General features: G+C 47.4%; 2 protein-coding genes across 7 annotated transcripts in view; both read left to right on the plus strand.

Annotated features, from left to right (window-relative positions):
* Positions 1-2,650, plus strand: part of LOC125949493 (transcription intermediary factor 1-alpha) — a 43,344-nt gene extending 40,694 nt beyond the window's left edge. For all 3 annotated transcript variants that reach the window (XM_049676593.1, XM_049676592.1, XM_049676594.1), the window contains 4 exons: positions 1-63; positions 148-304; positions 389-512; positions 604-2,650. The exon at positions 1-63 is cut by the window's left edge and continues 424 nt beyond it. In XM_049676593.1, coding sequence (XP_049532550.1) covers positions 1-63; positions 148-304; positions 389-512; positions 604-756 — 497 coding nt within the window. In that variant the 3' untranslated portion in view covers positions 757-2,650. The remainder of the gene's footprint in view (positions 64-147; positions 305-388; positions 513-603) is intronic.
* Positions 2,651-3,049: 399 nt separating this feature from the next.
* LOC125949487 (furin-like protease 1, isoforms 1/1-X/2) overlaps positions 3,050-16,297 on the plus strand; it is a 148,156-nt gene continuing 134,908 nt past the window's right edge. The window contains exon 1 of one of the 4 annotated variants that reach the window (XM_049676570.1): positions 3,050-3,157. The gene's annotated coding sequence lies outside the window, so the exon portion shown is untranslated. Of the gene's footprint in view, positions 3,389-16,297 lie in introns of all 4 variants that reach the window. The other 3 variants (XM_049676567.1, XM_049676568.1, XM_049676571.1) reach the window with 3 other exon arrangements.

Below are 16,297 nucleotides of genomic sequence, written 5' to 3' on the forward strand. Positions count from 1 at the left end.
TGCCAGATGAAAGCGAAACCTGGCAGTGTTTGCTGTGCTACAACTTTGCCGATCTTCCACCAGGTATGCCCGAAGCCTATGGCTATTCCTTGGTGGCGAATTTGACTACATTCGATTGTTTTATATTTCTTGCTTTGTGGACTGCAGAACCAACGGGAGAAAAGCGCAATGTCGGAATTACACCACTGGAGTTGAAGATTCTGCAAAGAATAGTGCTGGAACTGTTTTGCCAATACGAGACGAGTATGCCATTCCGACTGCTGGAACCGGAAACTAACAAGGCGTATTATGATATCGTACAAAAGTATGTTTGCGTTATTGCTGGTTTGCTTAAAAAAAAACATTGAAGATCTCTATACTTATTTATGTTTTTTTATTGCCTTTGCAGTCCAATTTCGCTAACCATTATTCGTGAAAAGTTAGAAATGAGCAATAATGATCACTACACGGACATTGTATCATTCATCGCCGATGTGAAGCGTCTGTTTGATAATGTTTACCTTTATTATCAGGTACATCAGGTGGTGAAATAACCTTCCGAAGAGAATCTGGAAATAATCATACGTTTTATTAATTTTCATCTCTCAAAACGGCTACAAATAGGAGGATAGCACTACATACAAAAGTGCACGAAAGCTGGAAAAGTTCTTTGAACATCAGCTTCTAAAGTGGTTGCCCAAGTACCTAGAGTTGGATTGTTTCTCCGACGATTTTCTACCCAACCCAACCAAGCGTATGAAGAGCCACCAGGACTAACAGTCACTGCAGGAGGCCGCTGCTCCCAACCGGATTGAAGGGCAGCCGCAACCCCAATTACAGGATAGCTTTTCTGAGTTGGAGCCGGAAGATTTGTCGTTCACTTCATTGAAACGTTCTGAATGTTCGGATGGGTCCGAAAAACCCGTGATCGAGGAAGAAGACGCTTCTGAGCAGCAAACGGCTGAGAAGGATTCGCTGGGATCGCATGCAAACCCAAACGTGGATGGAACAAAGGTCGTTTCTTCGGACCATCCGATGAACGGCGATGGAGAGCAGCAACAACCCGACAATGACGGGAGGCCTAGTGCACGGGAGACCCAAACGCCACCGTCGACAGCGCGCCGGCTTACTGACGGATTGGGACTTGCTGATGATGATGCCTCCATCACCAAAAGTCCGTCGGGCTCGCCGGACGCGAACACGCCAAAGCCGGCATCGCCGCGAGAAGCACTGAATGTCGCGACGGAATCGCCTAGTGCACAGGCGTTCATAGCATGAAGGACAAATTGCACAGAAATTTCTTTTTGCGCCACTGAGCAAACGTGTAAATATTAGAATCTGAAACGAAGGTAGTTGCAACAGCAATCGAAACTCAGCCAACAGTGTTACTCTGTCAATGTATTTTGCTGCATTGTGACCGATCGCATGGATCTGTCGAAACAGTAGAAGTAAAAGTTTGCTAATGCTAGAATATGCAATTGTTAGTGTGAGCCTTTGTGAAGGTGTGCAAGGCTGAAATATTTTATCAACTCTCAAATTGATAAGAACGCCATTTGACAAAAAAGGGTGTTAGTATTGTTTGGCAACAACCATTATGGAAATCTGGTACAATTTGTAGCGATTATGTATAAGTCACCTTTATTATGATTACTTACATGTTGCTGTAAGAATCAGTTTGATATCGTTTTATACCTCACTTTCATCTACCCATCTCTTTCCGTGGGATAAGTATACCCTGCGAGATCCGGTCACAAGCATCAGAATCAGAATTCGTTGGTTCGTATTATTTATTTTGTAGCCTCTACTGTAGTTTTACAGGCGATAAGGTGTGGATTATGTATCATCTAATCATTTACCGTTAAGCTACTAGAAGGTATTTTGATTCCCGTCTGTTGCTCAGCAGCAGCGCATGGAAAACCATTACATTGTTCTAAAGGAACCCATCCCCAGTATGGGTAAACAGTCTGATGCTGTGCGATGTTGCACAAAATACTTTGCTCGTTAAGACTACAATAGTTGCTATAAGCGAGTGAGCGAGCGAGCATGACAACTATAAACACTCGATCGATCAATCAATGTACCGCAGCCCGAGACGTTCAAAAGTATACGAAAGCGATCAGCTCAGAATGCCGGGGAATTTTTAGACCTGCTATCGAAATACGATGAAGGCACATGGCGGTGATTGGCAAAACAGATCACAAAGTATTTAGCGGTGTGAGGTCAGGTGTGATGGTGATGATGAAAGTATGATGCTGTTTCCCAAAATCACCACAAACTCATTAATCTTGTGAATATCCAGCTATTATTAAATAAGATATTACGAGTAAAACAGTAGCATACAGGTGATAATCAATGGGATTGATCGCGACCGTACACACATTTTTACTACTCCACATACCTTCTTCTCAAACACACTCTTCCAATGATTTGTATGGTACGGAACGAGGTTTGCAGTGCTAAAATGGCATAGTTTGTTCCGCTGTACGCTATGACGCTATGTGTAGATTACTAGTTTATTGAAGCATACTTGATGCAAGTATAACTCGGAAACTTGTCCTGCGAATTATGAATATGCATAAGATCGTAAAGTAAGAAATTTGAGCGAAAAACATTGACAAACGTCGAACATTGTAAATTGAGAATTGTCAGGCTAGAATAAAGAAAAATTTCAACAAATAAAATCAGTCTTTCCTTTAGATGTTTGCAAATTTCGTCGAAAGTGATCTTTTACTGGTAAAACCCGATAACGCGCGATGGACTTTGAATTATTAGTCCCAGCTACACGGAGTGTAAATTTACAAATTAATGCCAAAACGTTTACGCTCCGTGTAGCAGGGCCTATACATCGAAACGAAAAAACGGCATTTTTAAAACGATACTTTTGCTATATGGGTGCATGAAACTCTCTCTCTCTCTTCTTGGGCACTCTCCATCTCTCGTTCTACCTCTTTCTCACTCTCTCTTTTTATATCTGCCTTGCTCTTCTCTCTCTCTGTCTCTCTCTCTCTTTTGTAATTTAATCCTTTGACGTATTGGTGCCACCAATACCTTCGCCTTTTTTTAAAAATTCAAAAATTTCGAGGCGGACGGACGTGTTTTTCGTGCTCGCGTGCGTGATACTCGTGTTTTACCCCCGGGTTGGACGTACCGCCGCGCCGTTGATTGTCGTTCGTTGTTGGTTTGTTTTTTTTGTTTTGTAGCAACAAAACTCGCCGCCGTGCGTTCCGCCCGGTGTTCAATAAACAGCCACCAAAGTAATTTTTACTGTGACCCTTTTTTCTGGTCGCGGTAACGTGCGTGCGTGCGTGCGGGTGTGTATCGACGTGTGCGTGTGGATTCCCTATTGTTTATTCGTGCGTTCGTGAATCGGCTGGTCTCACGCACGTTGTGCACGCTGTGTTTGGCTAGTGTAAGTGGTCGTCAACGCGTACGCGTGTCCCGTTACCAGTGAGAGCGGGTTTCCGGGGGTGGTGTCGCCACTTTTTACTGCCCTGGTGTTCGTGTGCGTACGTTTGTGTATTGTTATTCCGCTGCCAACCCAATTCTCCACCCCTCCGCCGTGGTGGTGCCGGGCCAAACATTCCGTAACATGCCCGGACTGTACGCTCCTGGCATGTGCGCAACAAATGCAACACCAACAACATGCGTCTCTATTTTGTTGTTGACCGTCATCAGTCCCCCCGTTTTGACGCCCCACAATCAGTGAAAGGTTCCCGTTTTTGTCTGTCTGATGATGGGTCCATCGACGACCACGAAGACGACGACGACGGCGAAGACGACGAGATTCCGTGGGATTTCCAGCAGCGAACCGATCGGCTGAGCAGCAAACGAGTGTGCGTGTGCGCCTCTTGTGGTTTCTCTTTTGCGATCCAACCATCATCATCACCATCATCATCATCATCATCCTCGTCGTCGTCGTCGTCGTCGTCGGTTGTTGTTGGCCTGCTTAGCTCGTTCGTTTGCTCGGCTCAAGAGATTCACCGCCAGCCAGCCAGCTAAATCGTTGTTTGTGTCACCCACCAGGTATCTTGGTGCTGGCGCGTTCGCTTTCGCCTTGAACCCAGCGCCTCTCTGCCTATACCTTTTGCCGTTTTCTTCCGTTTGCTTCTTCCTGCTGCCCGCTGATTCACTTGCCCCGGAGGATGGCTTGATCTTGGAGTGCTTTGTGCCCTTCCTTTTTATCACTTCTATCTCTCTCCCCATTGTGTTCTCCGGTGCGCGGCCCTTGCTGTGGTCGTCGTAAGCCGTGGCGCCAGCAATGGAATGGCGGTGCGTGCTTCTTTTTTGATTATTCTTATTCCGTTGTCCGCGTCATACCCGCGTGACCGATTATCTGATGGACATTCCGCGTTATCGCGTAAAGAAGGTCGCTGTGCACGTCATACGATTGGCATTCGGCGTACCAGCTCCTAAATGTACTTCGGTCATAGGTAACCAAAGGCAAATGGTGCAGAAAGGGTGCCTCGAGTGTAAACAGCGTTGGCGGAACGCGAATTTAGTTGTCCGCCAACGATAAGAGGAAGTCACGTTGACCGAGTTGAGAATCCACCGTTGCTGCCAAAGTGCGTGCCAATCCCCGTGGTGTGGTCTGCTGCTGTTGTCTTGTCACTCGTTCACTGAAACACGGCCTCAACCCCGCCCTGACTCACCAAGCGGCGCTTCGAGTGACAGAATTTTGTCCCGTGGTTTTTTTTCCTTCCCTCCCTCTGCTCGGGTGTTGGAGATGACTGTCATAAACAGCGCTTTTTTATGAACGCCGCGCTTGATGGTTTGCTGTGAGATCGTCCTTTTGGCAGTGTGTCTGTTTTCGCGGACTCGAGAGAACGCGATGGCGCCCCACCGTACCTCGTGTTGGTGACGATTTCGGGCCGGTAAAGTGGATCGGAGATTGGATTAGCGATGGGGATGGGATTCTGGCGGCGCCGTAGCCCCAGCCGCAGCCGCCACCGTCTCGTTCGCACCAGAGATCGCATGTATGGGTGTTGGCGACGGCCAAGGAAGAAGATTACTGTGTCGCTGAGATGAGATTGAGAGCGTTTGAGAGATGAGTTGCTTGGATTTGCTTCTTTTTATTGCCGCCCCCTTCAAAGGGTTTCTATCTGGCATGTGCGCCTATCACCTGATGGTCGCAATCGGTGTGTGTGTGTGTGTGTGTTCGTCCGAAGGATGCAGCTGGATCTAGCGTGAGGGAATGCATTTCGGCGGAATTGAGGGTGGTCAGCATCCGCGGAGGGTGACGCGAAAGGGTGCGCACGCGGCGACGAGATGGATCTGTGTGTGCGTGACGGTTACGGGATTTGTAAACAACTCGATTCTCTCGCTTCGCTCTTTCGGCAGCGCCTCGTGTGGTGTTCGTGAGCACGATGCTGCGACGATGATGATGACGATGACGACGGCCTCCTCCTCGGAGGCTGGTTGCTGGGCGATTTGCTGGGTTTTCCATTTTCAGTTTCCATTTTCCTCCCGTTGGTTGCTGGTGCCAGCCCAATAGAGTGTTGTTCAGCTCGAAAACGACGTTCGACCGTTGCTGGGTCTGTTTGTTCGGGAAGAATTTTTGCGTCATTTGGACTGACCTCACTTTGTCCTTCTCCCTTTGGTCTATCGTAGGAGAGGTAATAGTTTTCCAAAACATTTCCATCAATTTACTTGTGGTTCAGAAACGGACTAGCATAGGATGCTGTGTCGTCGTTACGCCAAAGTAACCATCGCCCAGTCAATCCAGTCAGGGGAGAGAGTCACAAGTGTCGAAGCATAAACCTCCGCAACTCCATCCGGGGAAAATAAGGCAAACAATACGAAAATCTTTGCAAAACGAGCAGCAGCAGCAGTAAAGAGCTTCCTTGGCCACCGAACCTGTTCCGTTCGGTCGCTGAAAGCAACGGGACACGCGTTCAAGGTGTGCACTGCCGTAGTGCGTTGGTGCTCCGGTTGTGTTGGTTGTGTGTGGCGGCTGTGGTTGTAATTGTGTCTATCGTTGCCGGTTGTGTCTAGTTCTCATGGCTTTCCTTTGCGCGAGAAATGGGAAGGAAAATCGAAAAACCTGCTCCCACCCTTTTCCGAGCCACCGGATTCACTTGCGACCAAGTGCATAAAAGGAAAAATTAATTCTTGCCATGCCGCGTGCGCTTGGAAACGAGGGGCCCCATTCGTCGTGCAAACAGTTGAAAGGAGTGAAGCGGAATCGCCTGGCAGCGGGCAGCTGAAACACCATCGGTTACTATTCAACCAGCCAGCCAGCCAACCAGCCAGGGCGAGCGAGCGAAGAAAAGCGACTCAAATGTAGATCAACCCGCCTTTTCTTTCATGCCTCCCAACCACCCCTCCCGTTGTGGGTGTCAAGTTGGGTCGGTCCACGAAAGTCACGACCAAATCAGCGTACGGGAATGCAATGCGAATGAATAACGGTTACGCGGAACGGTTCATGGTGCTAGAATGCGAGCAAACCGTCGGGTTGGGGCATCTCCGCGAGTAGAGAAGCGGGGCACCGTCAAGAACGGAATGGGCCCCGAGTACTCGAAGGTGTCAAATCAGTGGCTGAGAAATTCCACCGAGAAGGAGAAACTGAGGGGAAGAAGAGGAGTGTTGAGCTGTGAGCTTCCTACACCGGAGGAAGTGTTACGGTCAATACACCTTGCCAAGATAGGTCAACTCCTTGTGCAGTGCTAATGGAAACAACATGCGGAATAGCGAACGGCACGATATGATGCCCGTGCACGGTAGTGACATGCCAGCGGTTGCTCCGATTATCGATATGCTGCGATTTCCGTAATGGACAAACAACGTTCTACTGATTTAAAGGTAAGATTTGGTTTAGATTTTCATTTAACAGTCAAAGTCATCTCCAGTATACATTAAGGACAGAGGGAAATTAGGTTAATTATTGGGAAAGCGTTAATGAAAGGAACAGAGACCTGTTTACTGATTACACAGGGTTTTAGGATGCGACACCTCGCTGCAGGAACGCTTGATCATCATCAATTATGTGCTATTCGGTTTGAGCTGCTGGTAGAGTCTAAATCACTTCCAAAAAACATTTTGAAATCATTTATGAAACCATGGCACTACAAGTTTCTTACGTAAATGCTATGCTCTGTGCAAAGTATATTGTGCCACTGGTCACTTGGATTTGTCAGTAGTCAGTTTACAGTTACAGTTTGTTGCGTGAATTTAATTTGCTATCGGAAATTTAGTCCTTTAGTTTTCTGATTATACCATAAACATATTCCTCCTTTAAATGGGAAGTTTTCGTTCGCTTCCTTTTATAACCATTACCTCTACCTCATCGGTTTGATGTTTGGGCATAGTTGCAGCGAAATACAGTTTAATTAATACGGAACCGATCGATAAAAAAACATGGAAAACTTCCAGTCGTCATTGTTGTTACATTTAAAAAAAAGTACAAAAGAAGAGTATGGAGCATGTTGGTATGTGAGATCGGTATTTGTTGGGTGGAAATTGAAAAACCCATCAAATACCTTCAAACCATTGCCGGATTTCCTCCTGGATTTGCTCTTTATCAACGGTTTTTTGCATGCTCACATGCGGCAAATAAAAATGGCCGAATAGCTGTCGGCCATTGGAAATAGGGTTTACATTTTTTTATCACGAAGGAATGTAGGTTTTTAATTTTCTGATTGTTTTTTTTTTGCTAGCGTACACAGCCGTAGGCAAATTTGTGTTGAATTTTCCGAAACCCCTTTTGGAAGAGCAGTGGAGCCGCTTCGCGGGTGTGATTTCCACCGCCTATGTAAATGGTAGGGCAAGATTAAAGGGAGAATTGAAATGGCACCTCATTCCTGTTCGATGTGTCATCCAATAGCAGCTTTCTGATGAAGTTTGATGTGCCCGATGTGTGTGCCTCGCGGTGCATCATGGTGAAAAGAACCATTTTTCGATATCAATCTTCCTTTAGCGATTTGCGTATCATATTTGCGTTTACAGTCTGTTGCTACTAAAAAAAAGCTTTTATTTTACGATTTTGCTCTTGACGCTTGCGATGTTGAATGTCCCAAAAAAATGGAAGTACCATTACAGTTCTACTTTTTCATCGTTCCGTTTTGAATGCCAGATCGCAAGTCCTCCTGTCGCAAGTCTCTATAAATTGTAATTTAGGAGGCTTTTCAGTGCTATTTATTTTAGCTTCAGCGCCCCTCCCGCGATTTCTATGCTTTACAATTTTAAAAGTCATACTTTGCGACCGTTGAAATAGCAAAAGTAATTCAAGCGCATCTGTACAACACAGTGGCAGCTGTTCAATGTTCGCCGCGATTTATTATGTCTCCATGCTTCACCATTGCTCTTGTACCATTAAAGAAACGTTTACTCCGCCATTATGGGAGTAGTCGAGTCTCACGCCAAACACAGAGACACTGTTTCATGGCGGCCCCGGTGGTAATAATCGCAGTGCATCACGGGAAGGAAAATTACATAACTTGATAAACATAAATCAAACATGCGCCTGTGCTGCTGCTGTTGATGCTGATGCTGCCGACGGGAACCTTATTTGCCTTTCACGTGCACTAGGGCGAAGAGTGGAACGGAACGGGTGTTGCTGCTGGGGGTGAATTATGATCTTTGCTGGCCGTTGCTGTCGTCCGATCAGTGAGCGCAGAACGAGAGGGAGGATCGCGCGACCATTAGTGGATGACACGTGGCGAAGTAGGGGCAAAAAAGGGTGCAGCGACGCATTGTGAAACATTACGTAGGATATGTGCCACCTGCTCTGTTGGCCACCAGGAGCTGACTAGGGGATATCATACGGGACGGTTTGGTGAAAAAAGCTCGCAAACTTCACCGGATACAGATATGCGTTATAATAGGAACTTCAAATCGTATAAGAAATGTTTGGAAAATTCTAAATTGATCTAATTTTTCGAATGATATTGCATTGCATGTCATTTAATCCATGCAAAGCTGCTTCATATTGGTTATTCCCACTTGATAATAATTATATTATCGGCGTCTGTTACATATTGCCCGTCATAAGAAGAGCAGCCTCGCTGTGAAGAGATTGCGCATGCGCTCGCAAACCATCGCATGAAACCGACCTGCGGTGGACGCTAAATACACTCTAACGGTGCCGTGTGTTCTGCTGCCTTCGTTCATGGTTTGCCCCAGAAACGTCAATCGTACGATCAAGTGTGCCTAGCGCTATGTGAAGGCAGCACTTGCCGCGTCGCCAACGATGATCCTCATGCTGCGATCGCGCTCGGTGGTGGTCAGCAGCAAGTGCGTAGAATAGGCCGCCGGCCGTCTTGAATGCCCTTTTTTGCTGCTGTCTTTGCTTTCTCGCTTGGCGGTAGAAATTTGTTTATTTGCCTTTTCGTTATCACTAGCGTAGTTCGCACCTCTCCATCTTCCATGGTTGCCGCCCTTGGAAACTTCGCTTCTCCGCGTACACCGAGAACCGAGTTCTTCTTCCCGATGTCTGGCTCTTGTCCGCCACGCCACGTAGTTACTGCTGCTGCTGCTGCTGCTGCTGGTGGCGTTCGTCGGGATAGAATTGTTTGTGTAAGCAAAACGATACCCGCAAAAGAACGCAATGTGGAGAGTGTGATGCTTGGGAAGAGAGAGAGAGAGAGAACGAGAGGAAGAGACGCGATTAGCGTGTCGTGTTGTGTCGTGACATCGCAACCCGCGTGCGCAAAGGTCAACCGTGATGAACCGGGTAGTGCTCCTCCGATCCGTTCCGGCAGCAGCCCCCCTCCACACCTTTGCATCCATGCGTTCCACTCGCGCGAACACGCGAACGGAGGGATGTACGGAGAGAAAGAGAGAGAGAGAGCGGGGTTTCGGGTTGCTATAAGCATGCTCTGGGGTGTGGTTGCTAGGTTCTTTTGCTGGTAGACCTTCGCCACCGGAGCAAATATGCCAAGAAACACGGTGAGCAGAAGCCCCCCTTTCTTGTCGTTGGCACCCTGTCCTGGGTTGGTGTGAGGATCGTGCTGCTCGCGAGCATCGCAATCGTCGCTAATCGAGCATCTATTCGCCACGCTTCAAGGAGGGGGGGGGGGGGAAACCCACGGGAAGAAGGGTTCACTCACCTGTGGCTGGTGTAATGATGATAAGCGCAACAGCTTCAGTGCGGTTCGTTCTGACGCTCGCACACGCGGCGTTACTATGTTGAAGACGCCATGCTCTCGCGTGATCATCGTGAGTTTCGATCCGAGAGCGAGTGAGCGAGCTGCTGCTGCTGCTGATGATGATGATGGTGATGAAAGATGAATAATGTTTCAATGACGACTACGAAAGCGAGTGAAAGAGATCGACACTGGGGGTTTAGAGGAATCAACAAGGGGAGAAGAGGGTGGTGGCGGTGGGTGGGTGATGTTGGTCGAGGTGCGTAATCAAAGCTATTTCGGGAGCACGTCACAGCCGCCCGGTGGCGCGATCACACGATCGTATGTAAAACTCTACCCGTTGGTCTGCCTGCCGGTCTGGCCATTTGGTTCAATTTTGATTAAATTGCCATCTCTCCACACCGCTCGGCTCGATCTTTTATGCATGTGTATGCGTGGGCACGCGTACTGGACCGGAAGAGAATGGGTGGTGGCCTAATCGGCGCTTAAGCTTTTGTGTATCTTTGTGTCACTCTATTAGTTCCGCTGGTCGGTCATTGTCGGTGACCTTTCGGACCTCCCTCCTCATCATCATTATCATTATCATAATCATCAGCATCGAGCACCAGGATCACCATCATTACTGTGTGGCGATCTGTGATGAGTAGCACCTCTAGCAGCCACGACGGATTGCGGCGTTTCGATCGGTGGCCACCGATACACACGAAGAGAGAGCAAAAGAGAGTGAGTGAGTGGCGTACTCTTTTCGCGTGCGTGCGGCGCTGCATTCTCGTTCGCGTTCACGTTCACAACTCACTGACCGCCTCGATGATGGCCACTACGTGGTGGCAGGCATTGGAGCAGGGAGATTACGTAAACAAATGCGCGATTCTTCACTTTTCAATTCGCAACATATCTATTCGCGGGTGCGGGCGCAAGCGAGCACCGCAATCGCACGGAAGAGAACGGGGTGGTAAACACACACCCCGCACCTCGTCATCGTCGCCAAAGAGGATATGGCCCCGAAACATGTGTGCGCCACAAGTGGCTGTTACCGCCACAGCCCCGGCTGATGCTTCTGGGTTCTACTGCTTTGGTGCGCCACCCGTTTTCCGTGTTTGTTCATCGTGACTTTCCACCGATTGGTGGTTGGGTCGGTCGGTGACTGCCCTGAACTGGCCTCTGCTGGGCCGGCCACCCTTGGTCGTTTCGTTCTTGCGGTGGGTTTCGATTTTTGTGTAATTTTGCAAAACCGAAAGTCACACGCAATTTAAGTTTGCCAATTTTGTGGGGGCGGAAAATGGTTTGGCTCCTTTTTTGCATAACCGCTCGAAGGGATCCCTTGAACGAAGGTTGATTTCATGGATTGGTTAAACGAAGGCTTTAGAAAATCCTGTTTGGTGTTTCAAGGTAATGTCTTTTAAGTCGAATTTACAAAAAAATCTGCCACTCTATTGCAAAAAATCTAAAAAAGTTTTCAATGACATATGCGAAAAAGTAAAATATTTAGAATCTAGGAAAAAAACAACACTCGTAAATAGTGTTTGCAGTTTTGAAGTCAAGTATTTTTTGTTAAATCAAGTGCTTTGATTTATTTTTCAACAATATTTTTCAGTAGTTCGCAAGAATATATTTAAAAAACCTTGGTTTTCGCCGAAAAATCGCATCATTTTTGTTCTACCTAATCGTAGCACAAAAGAGGAATAAAAGTTTAATAAAAAAATGATTGCCCGGGTTTCAACGGACTTTTTGTCGAAAAATTGGTCGCTCCTGTTCATTAACCTCTTGATTAACCCGCTTGAGCTCGTTAAGGCAAAATTTAAATTACACAGCACGCGAGATTGGCTAGCAAAAATATTGCAAAACTGTAATGAGTAGTAATAACTCTTAACTTTAAAAAGATAAAAAACTAATCGCAACCGTTTTGAGAGAGTTTCGCTCTTATTACCAGAACCTCTCAGGCGATGACGATTGACTTGATGCCCTTGTTGGCTTTAGTTTTTTATTTTTTATGGTTTAGAATATTTTACAATTGCTTTTATTATTTAAAATATGAAAAAGGGGAAGGGTTTGTTCTCTTTAAGTCACGCCAAAATACCCTCGAGCATGCCGTGAAGCGTAAGCGCTAAAATGTGTTATCTTACACATCGTTGCTACATTGTATATGGTACATAAAACGACCGATAACGCAATAGTTCACCGGCGCGACGTATCGTTGAGTTTTTCATTTCGAAATGGATTTGCTTTTCATCCACTAACATCATTGAACCATTTCGCGATGGCTACAGTACTACCGTACAAGCACGATGGTAAACAGAATCAGAAGAACAGAAGAGCGTTTTCCCTGGGAGATCGCCCTCGCAAATATTATCCTTCGATGGCCATCTCCTCGTCGTGTACGGGCATCTGTATCATCCATTCGTCACTCCATCGCGCCATCGCGAGAATCAATCGAGTACGGCCCGGATGCTGTGTGATGCAAATGATGCGAAACACCGCCACGAGTGTGACGGAAGTGGAAAGTGTTGGAGCACCGTTGGCCAGCTGCACAGTAGCGACGATGTAAAGACGATTCACCGGCATCACTTCCGCTTTACGCGACTGATATTTTATGATGGGATTTTGCCCAGGTGATCAATGGGATAGGTAAAGTGTGCTGCTCCTGTGTGAAGAGACCCTCGGTTTCGCTTACCGATCTGCTTCGACTTCGTTGTTTGATACTTGATATTTGAAGCATAGCGAATGCCGCCAGCTGCCCATTGTGTGCACACTCTTCGTCACCGTCAACACCATATGACACATTGCAGGCTCATCCTTACCAACAGGATTACTCTCGCAGCATCGTTTCGCGATTGGACGCTACGCCATCTCGCTTTTTACTTACAACTGTAGGCACTGTCCGTCACCGTGGTAGGGTTGGTTTGTTTCTCGAGAATGGGAAACCCGGAAAGAAGGGGAAGACTGTGGTACACGTTCCGATGCTTTGGCTCTTGAAAAGAAAGCAAAACCACGGACAACTCACTGCATAGCGGACATTCCTTTGCGGGTGCACTCCGGTATGCTTTGCGTTCTTTTCTGAACTCAAAGTAAAGGTAGCGAGCAGTGAAACGTATTCCGTTGCATTCGTGGCCTTGAGAGGGGGTCGTAGGGAGGGAAGAGCATGGTGCTCAATCATGTACCAGAGCTGCACATAAGCTTGGTGCATTCATTGTGGAGTCTCTATCGCTGGAGTAAACAGTCCTTTGTCTCTAGCCGCTTTTTTGTTGTCTCAATGTACATGTGAAAATGAGAAAAATGTTGCGCTGTACCCTTCTTAAAACAATGTTTTTCACATTTAAACCTTTGATAAACGCTTGGTTTTCCTAATTGTTTCTTTTCACGGTACATTGAATTGATTAAAAAGTAGATTTTGTTTAAAATTGTTATTAAAATATAACGAAATGTGTCTGCACGTTTGTAGCAGTTCAAAACTTTGTGCAACCGGCTACTTTATTCGATTATCGCTTAGATAATTTTCCTCTCACCGTCCTCAGGTGTGGCTAATTGATTAAATCACTGAACAAATAAAAACCAGCGGCAGGGCCACGAGCACACTTTTAGGTCACTTTTAGGTTTCAAACTTTGCAACTAGTTTCTGCAACAAATTCAATTTCAAACACAACTTTACGCTTATGATAGCTTTGGGGGTGGGTAGTGGTGAGGTGATGCTGCTGCTGCAGCTGCTGTAGTGCGTGCCGACGCACAACGGTCGGTTTTCGGCTGCGCAACTTATTTGAATAATTTGCCTGATTGCATTTATAAATTGGATCGATTGTAGAGCGAATTTTCGTTCGCGAGAATGGCGGCGAAAAACTTTTTCCTTCAATTTTTCCCGCTTGTTGCCTGGCTACCCTCCGCAACAGCACCAGCAGTAGCAGCAGCAGCAGCAGCAGCAGTTTGCAGTCTGCAACCCATGGCCCCTCAACGTGGCGTTCCCCCTTTTTGGCGAGATGGTCCGGTGAGATGAGGCCAACGTCCCCAATTTTGTGTTTGGTTGGTGCGAAATGGAGCGGCCTCTTTTATGCGGCTTCCACGGGACACGTTATTCCTTTTTGGTGGGGTTGGTTCGTTTTAAAATATGCTTTTTTTTTTCTCCATTTCCTTCGTGAGGGTTTTCCACGATTTTCCGTCAACGGGAAATCCGAATTCCCTTTTTCCCTCTAAGCTGCTCCCCGGGTGTCAAGAGTTCCCGATGACCCTGCACTGGAGTTGGAGAGTGCGCGCCAGGGGAAATCCCCGAAAAAGAAAACCGAAATCGGGGGGTAAAATGCATTTCCCCGGTACCAGTATATTCCAAATTTATCGTTCCCTTAACGACGACGACAGGGAACGAGAGGATGTGAACAATTGAACGGTGAAGGAAAAATCGCTTGAATTATGCCTGGGCCGTCTCCTCCGTCCCAGGCTCGAGGCTGGTGGATGCTTGAAGTAGAGCCGCAGATCCGTTAGTATGCCACTTCTGCCTCATACATGCCCGGTTCTAAGATTAGTTTCTGTTGAGTCGCGTCGCGCCGAGAACACCGGGACCACGCGGCCATACCTGGCGGGTCGCCCCGAACTTTCGCTCCCGGGGGATCGCGAACGACAGGCGGAAAATATATGTTTCTAACACCCTGCGACTCGTGTTATCGGGCCAGAAAAGACGACGCTCCTTCTCGAGGCTTACGTTCGCGGCTTCGGAAGAACTAACTTTTCGCCCGGTAAAAGGTGCCAAGCATTGTGTCCATGACACGGAGCCGATCCCAGAGTCAGGGTTACCTGGAGAGACAAAACTCGATGGAGCGCGAAAATAAGCGAAAAAACGGAACGGATCTCGAATCTTTCTTCGTAAAGCGGAAAGCGTGAGAGGGTAATCTCGATCGGGAACGGAAAAGAGGAATAAGTACTGCGGAGCGCAGCATAAACCACCACGACATTACTCCATTTCGCCAGCGTGTGTGTGAGTAGGTGCGCGCATTATGCGGCGCTATAAATTGAAAATGTATTTCCCGGGAAACATGGATTTTCTTTTACTGGGCTGCCAGGACTTTCTCTCCCTCCCTCTCTCTCTCTCTCTCTCTCTCGGTGGATGTTTCGGTTTCGGTTTTGTTAATAAAATTTGCAACCAAGCTCTCTCGCAGGGCCATAAATCTTGCGACAAACCATAAGGGACCCCGCCACGGATTCTAATGAAGTTGAAAACAACTTCGAATTAGTTTGGGAATTTTAGAATTATTCCATCCAATTCCATTATAGCCGCCCACAACTGGCCTGGATGGGAGGAGGCACCCGAAATGCAATCCAATCCACCTGAACCAGGATCAGGACATCTTCCATGGCGCCAGTTCTTCGTCCGGTCCAGGTTAAAACAGGGTCCGCGTGCAAGCGTCACCGCGGCCTGTTGGGTGTCGCCTCATCTCGCGAAAGTTAAACGACTGTACGGACCGCCCCCCGCCAAGGATCATCGCGATGAACTCAGTCAGTCGAGGGAGAAATTTTACCGCATTCCGACCTCGCCACCTTGTCCTAGTTTGCGTTGCGAGGTTCCCGAGATGCGGCCTCCTGCTTAACCGAGCAAACTTATGCCAACGCCCGGCCAACCCAGTGGAAGGTAGGCGCGCCGTAAATCCTACGCCGTCAAGAGATAGCACGCCAATGGGGGAAGCAAAGCAGAGTGCAGTCGCTCGGAAGTAATGCGAAAACTGAGCCAGACCATGCCCTCTCATTCGTCGGCTCTCCCCTTTCGAGTGTCGAGATGCTTCCAGGTTGCTCCAGGATCGTCGATCTGACCGAGGTGCGCGAAAAATGTGAAGTCATTTGAAAGTAGACAACTTTTGTGCCGTGATAAGGGAAGGGAAAATGAGCGGAAGGAAGAGTAGGAAGTGGTGAATGAGGGGGGAGCACAACTTTGCAACGATCATTACCAGCGGCTGCATTTGAGAGAGCGAGCACGAAATCACTTATCTGTCTTCTGGCGATTGAACCGCAGGGTGCTGAAAGGTAGGAGAAAAGGGATATCGTTCCCCGTCGTGGTGCATCGGAATCGCGGCGAACGATTGTTTGCAATTGAAGATAAACTTTTTGTCCTCCTGGTTGGCATTTTTTCTTTGCTTGCAGATGAAGTCCTAGTTTTTTCTGCTTTTCCGACGAACGATTTTGATCGCGGAATTCTTATGGATTTAAATGTTGTATTTAACATTGAACTACGGGATAGTTTAGTGACCGGCTACTAAGTACAATAA

Source organism: Anopheles darlingi, chromosome 2 (assembly GCF_943734745.1).
Source record: "Anopheles darlingi chromosome 2, idAnoDarlMG_H_01, whole genome shotgun sequence".
In the NCBI taxonomy this organism is placed as follows: Eukaryota; Metazoa; Arthropoda; class Insecta; order Diptera; family Culicidae; genus Anopheles; species Anopheles darlingi.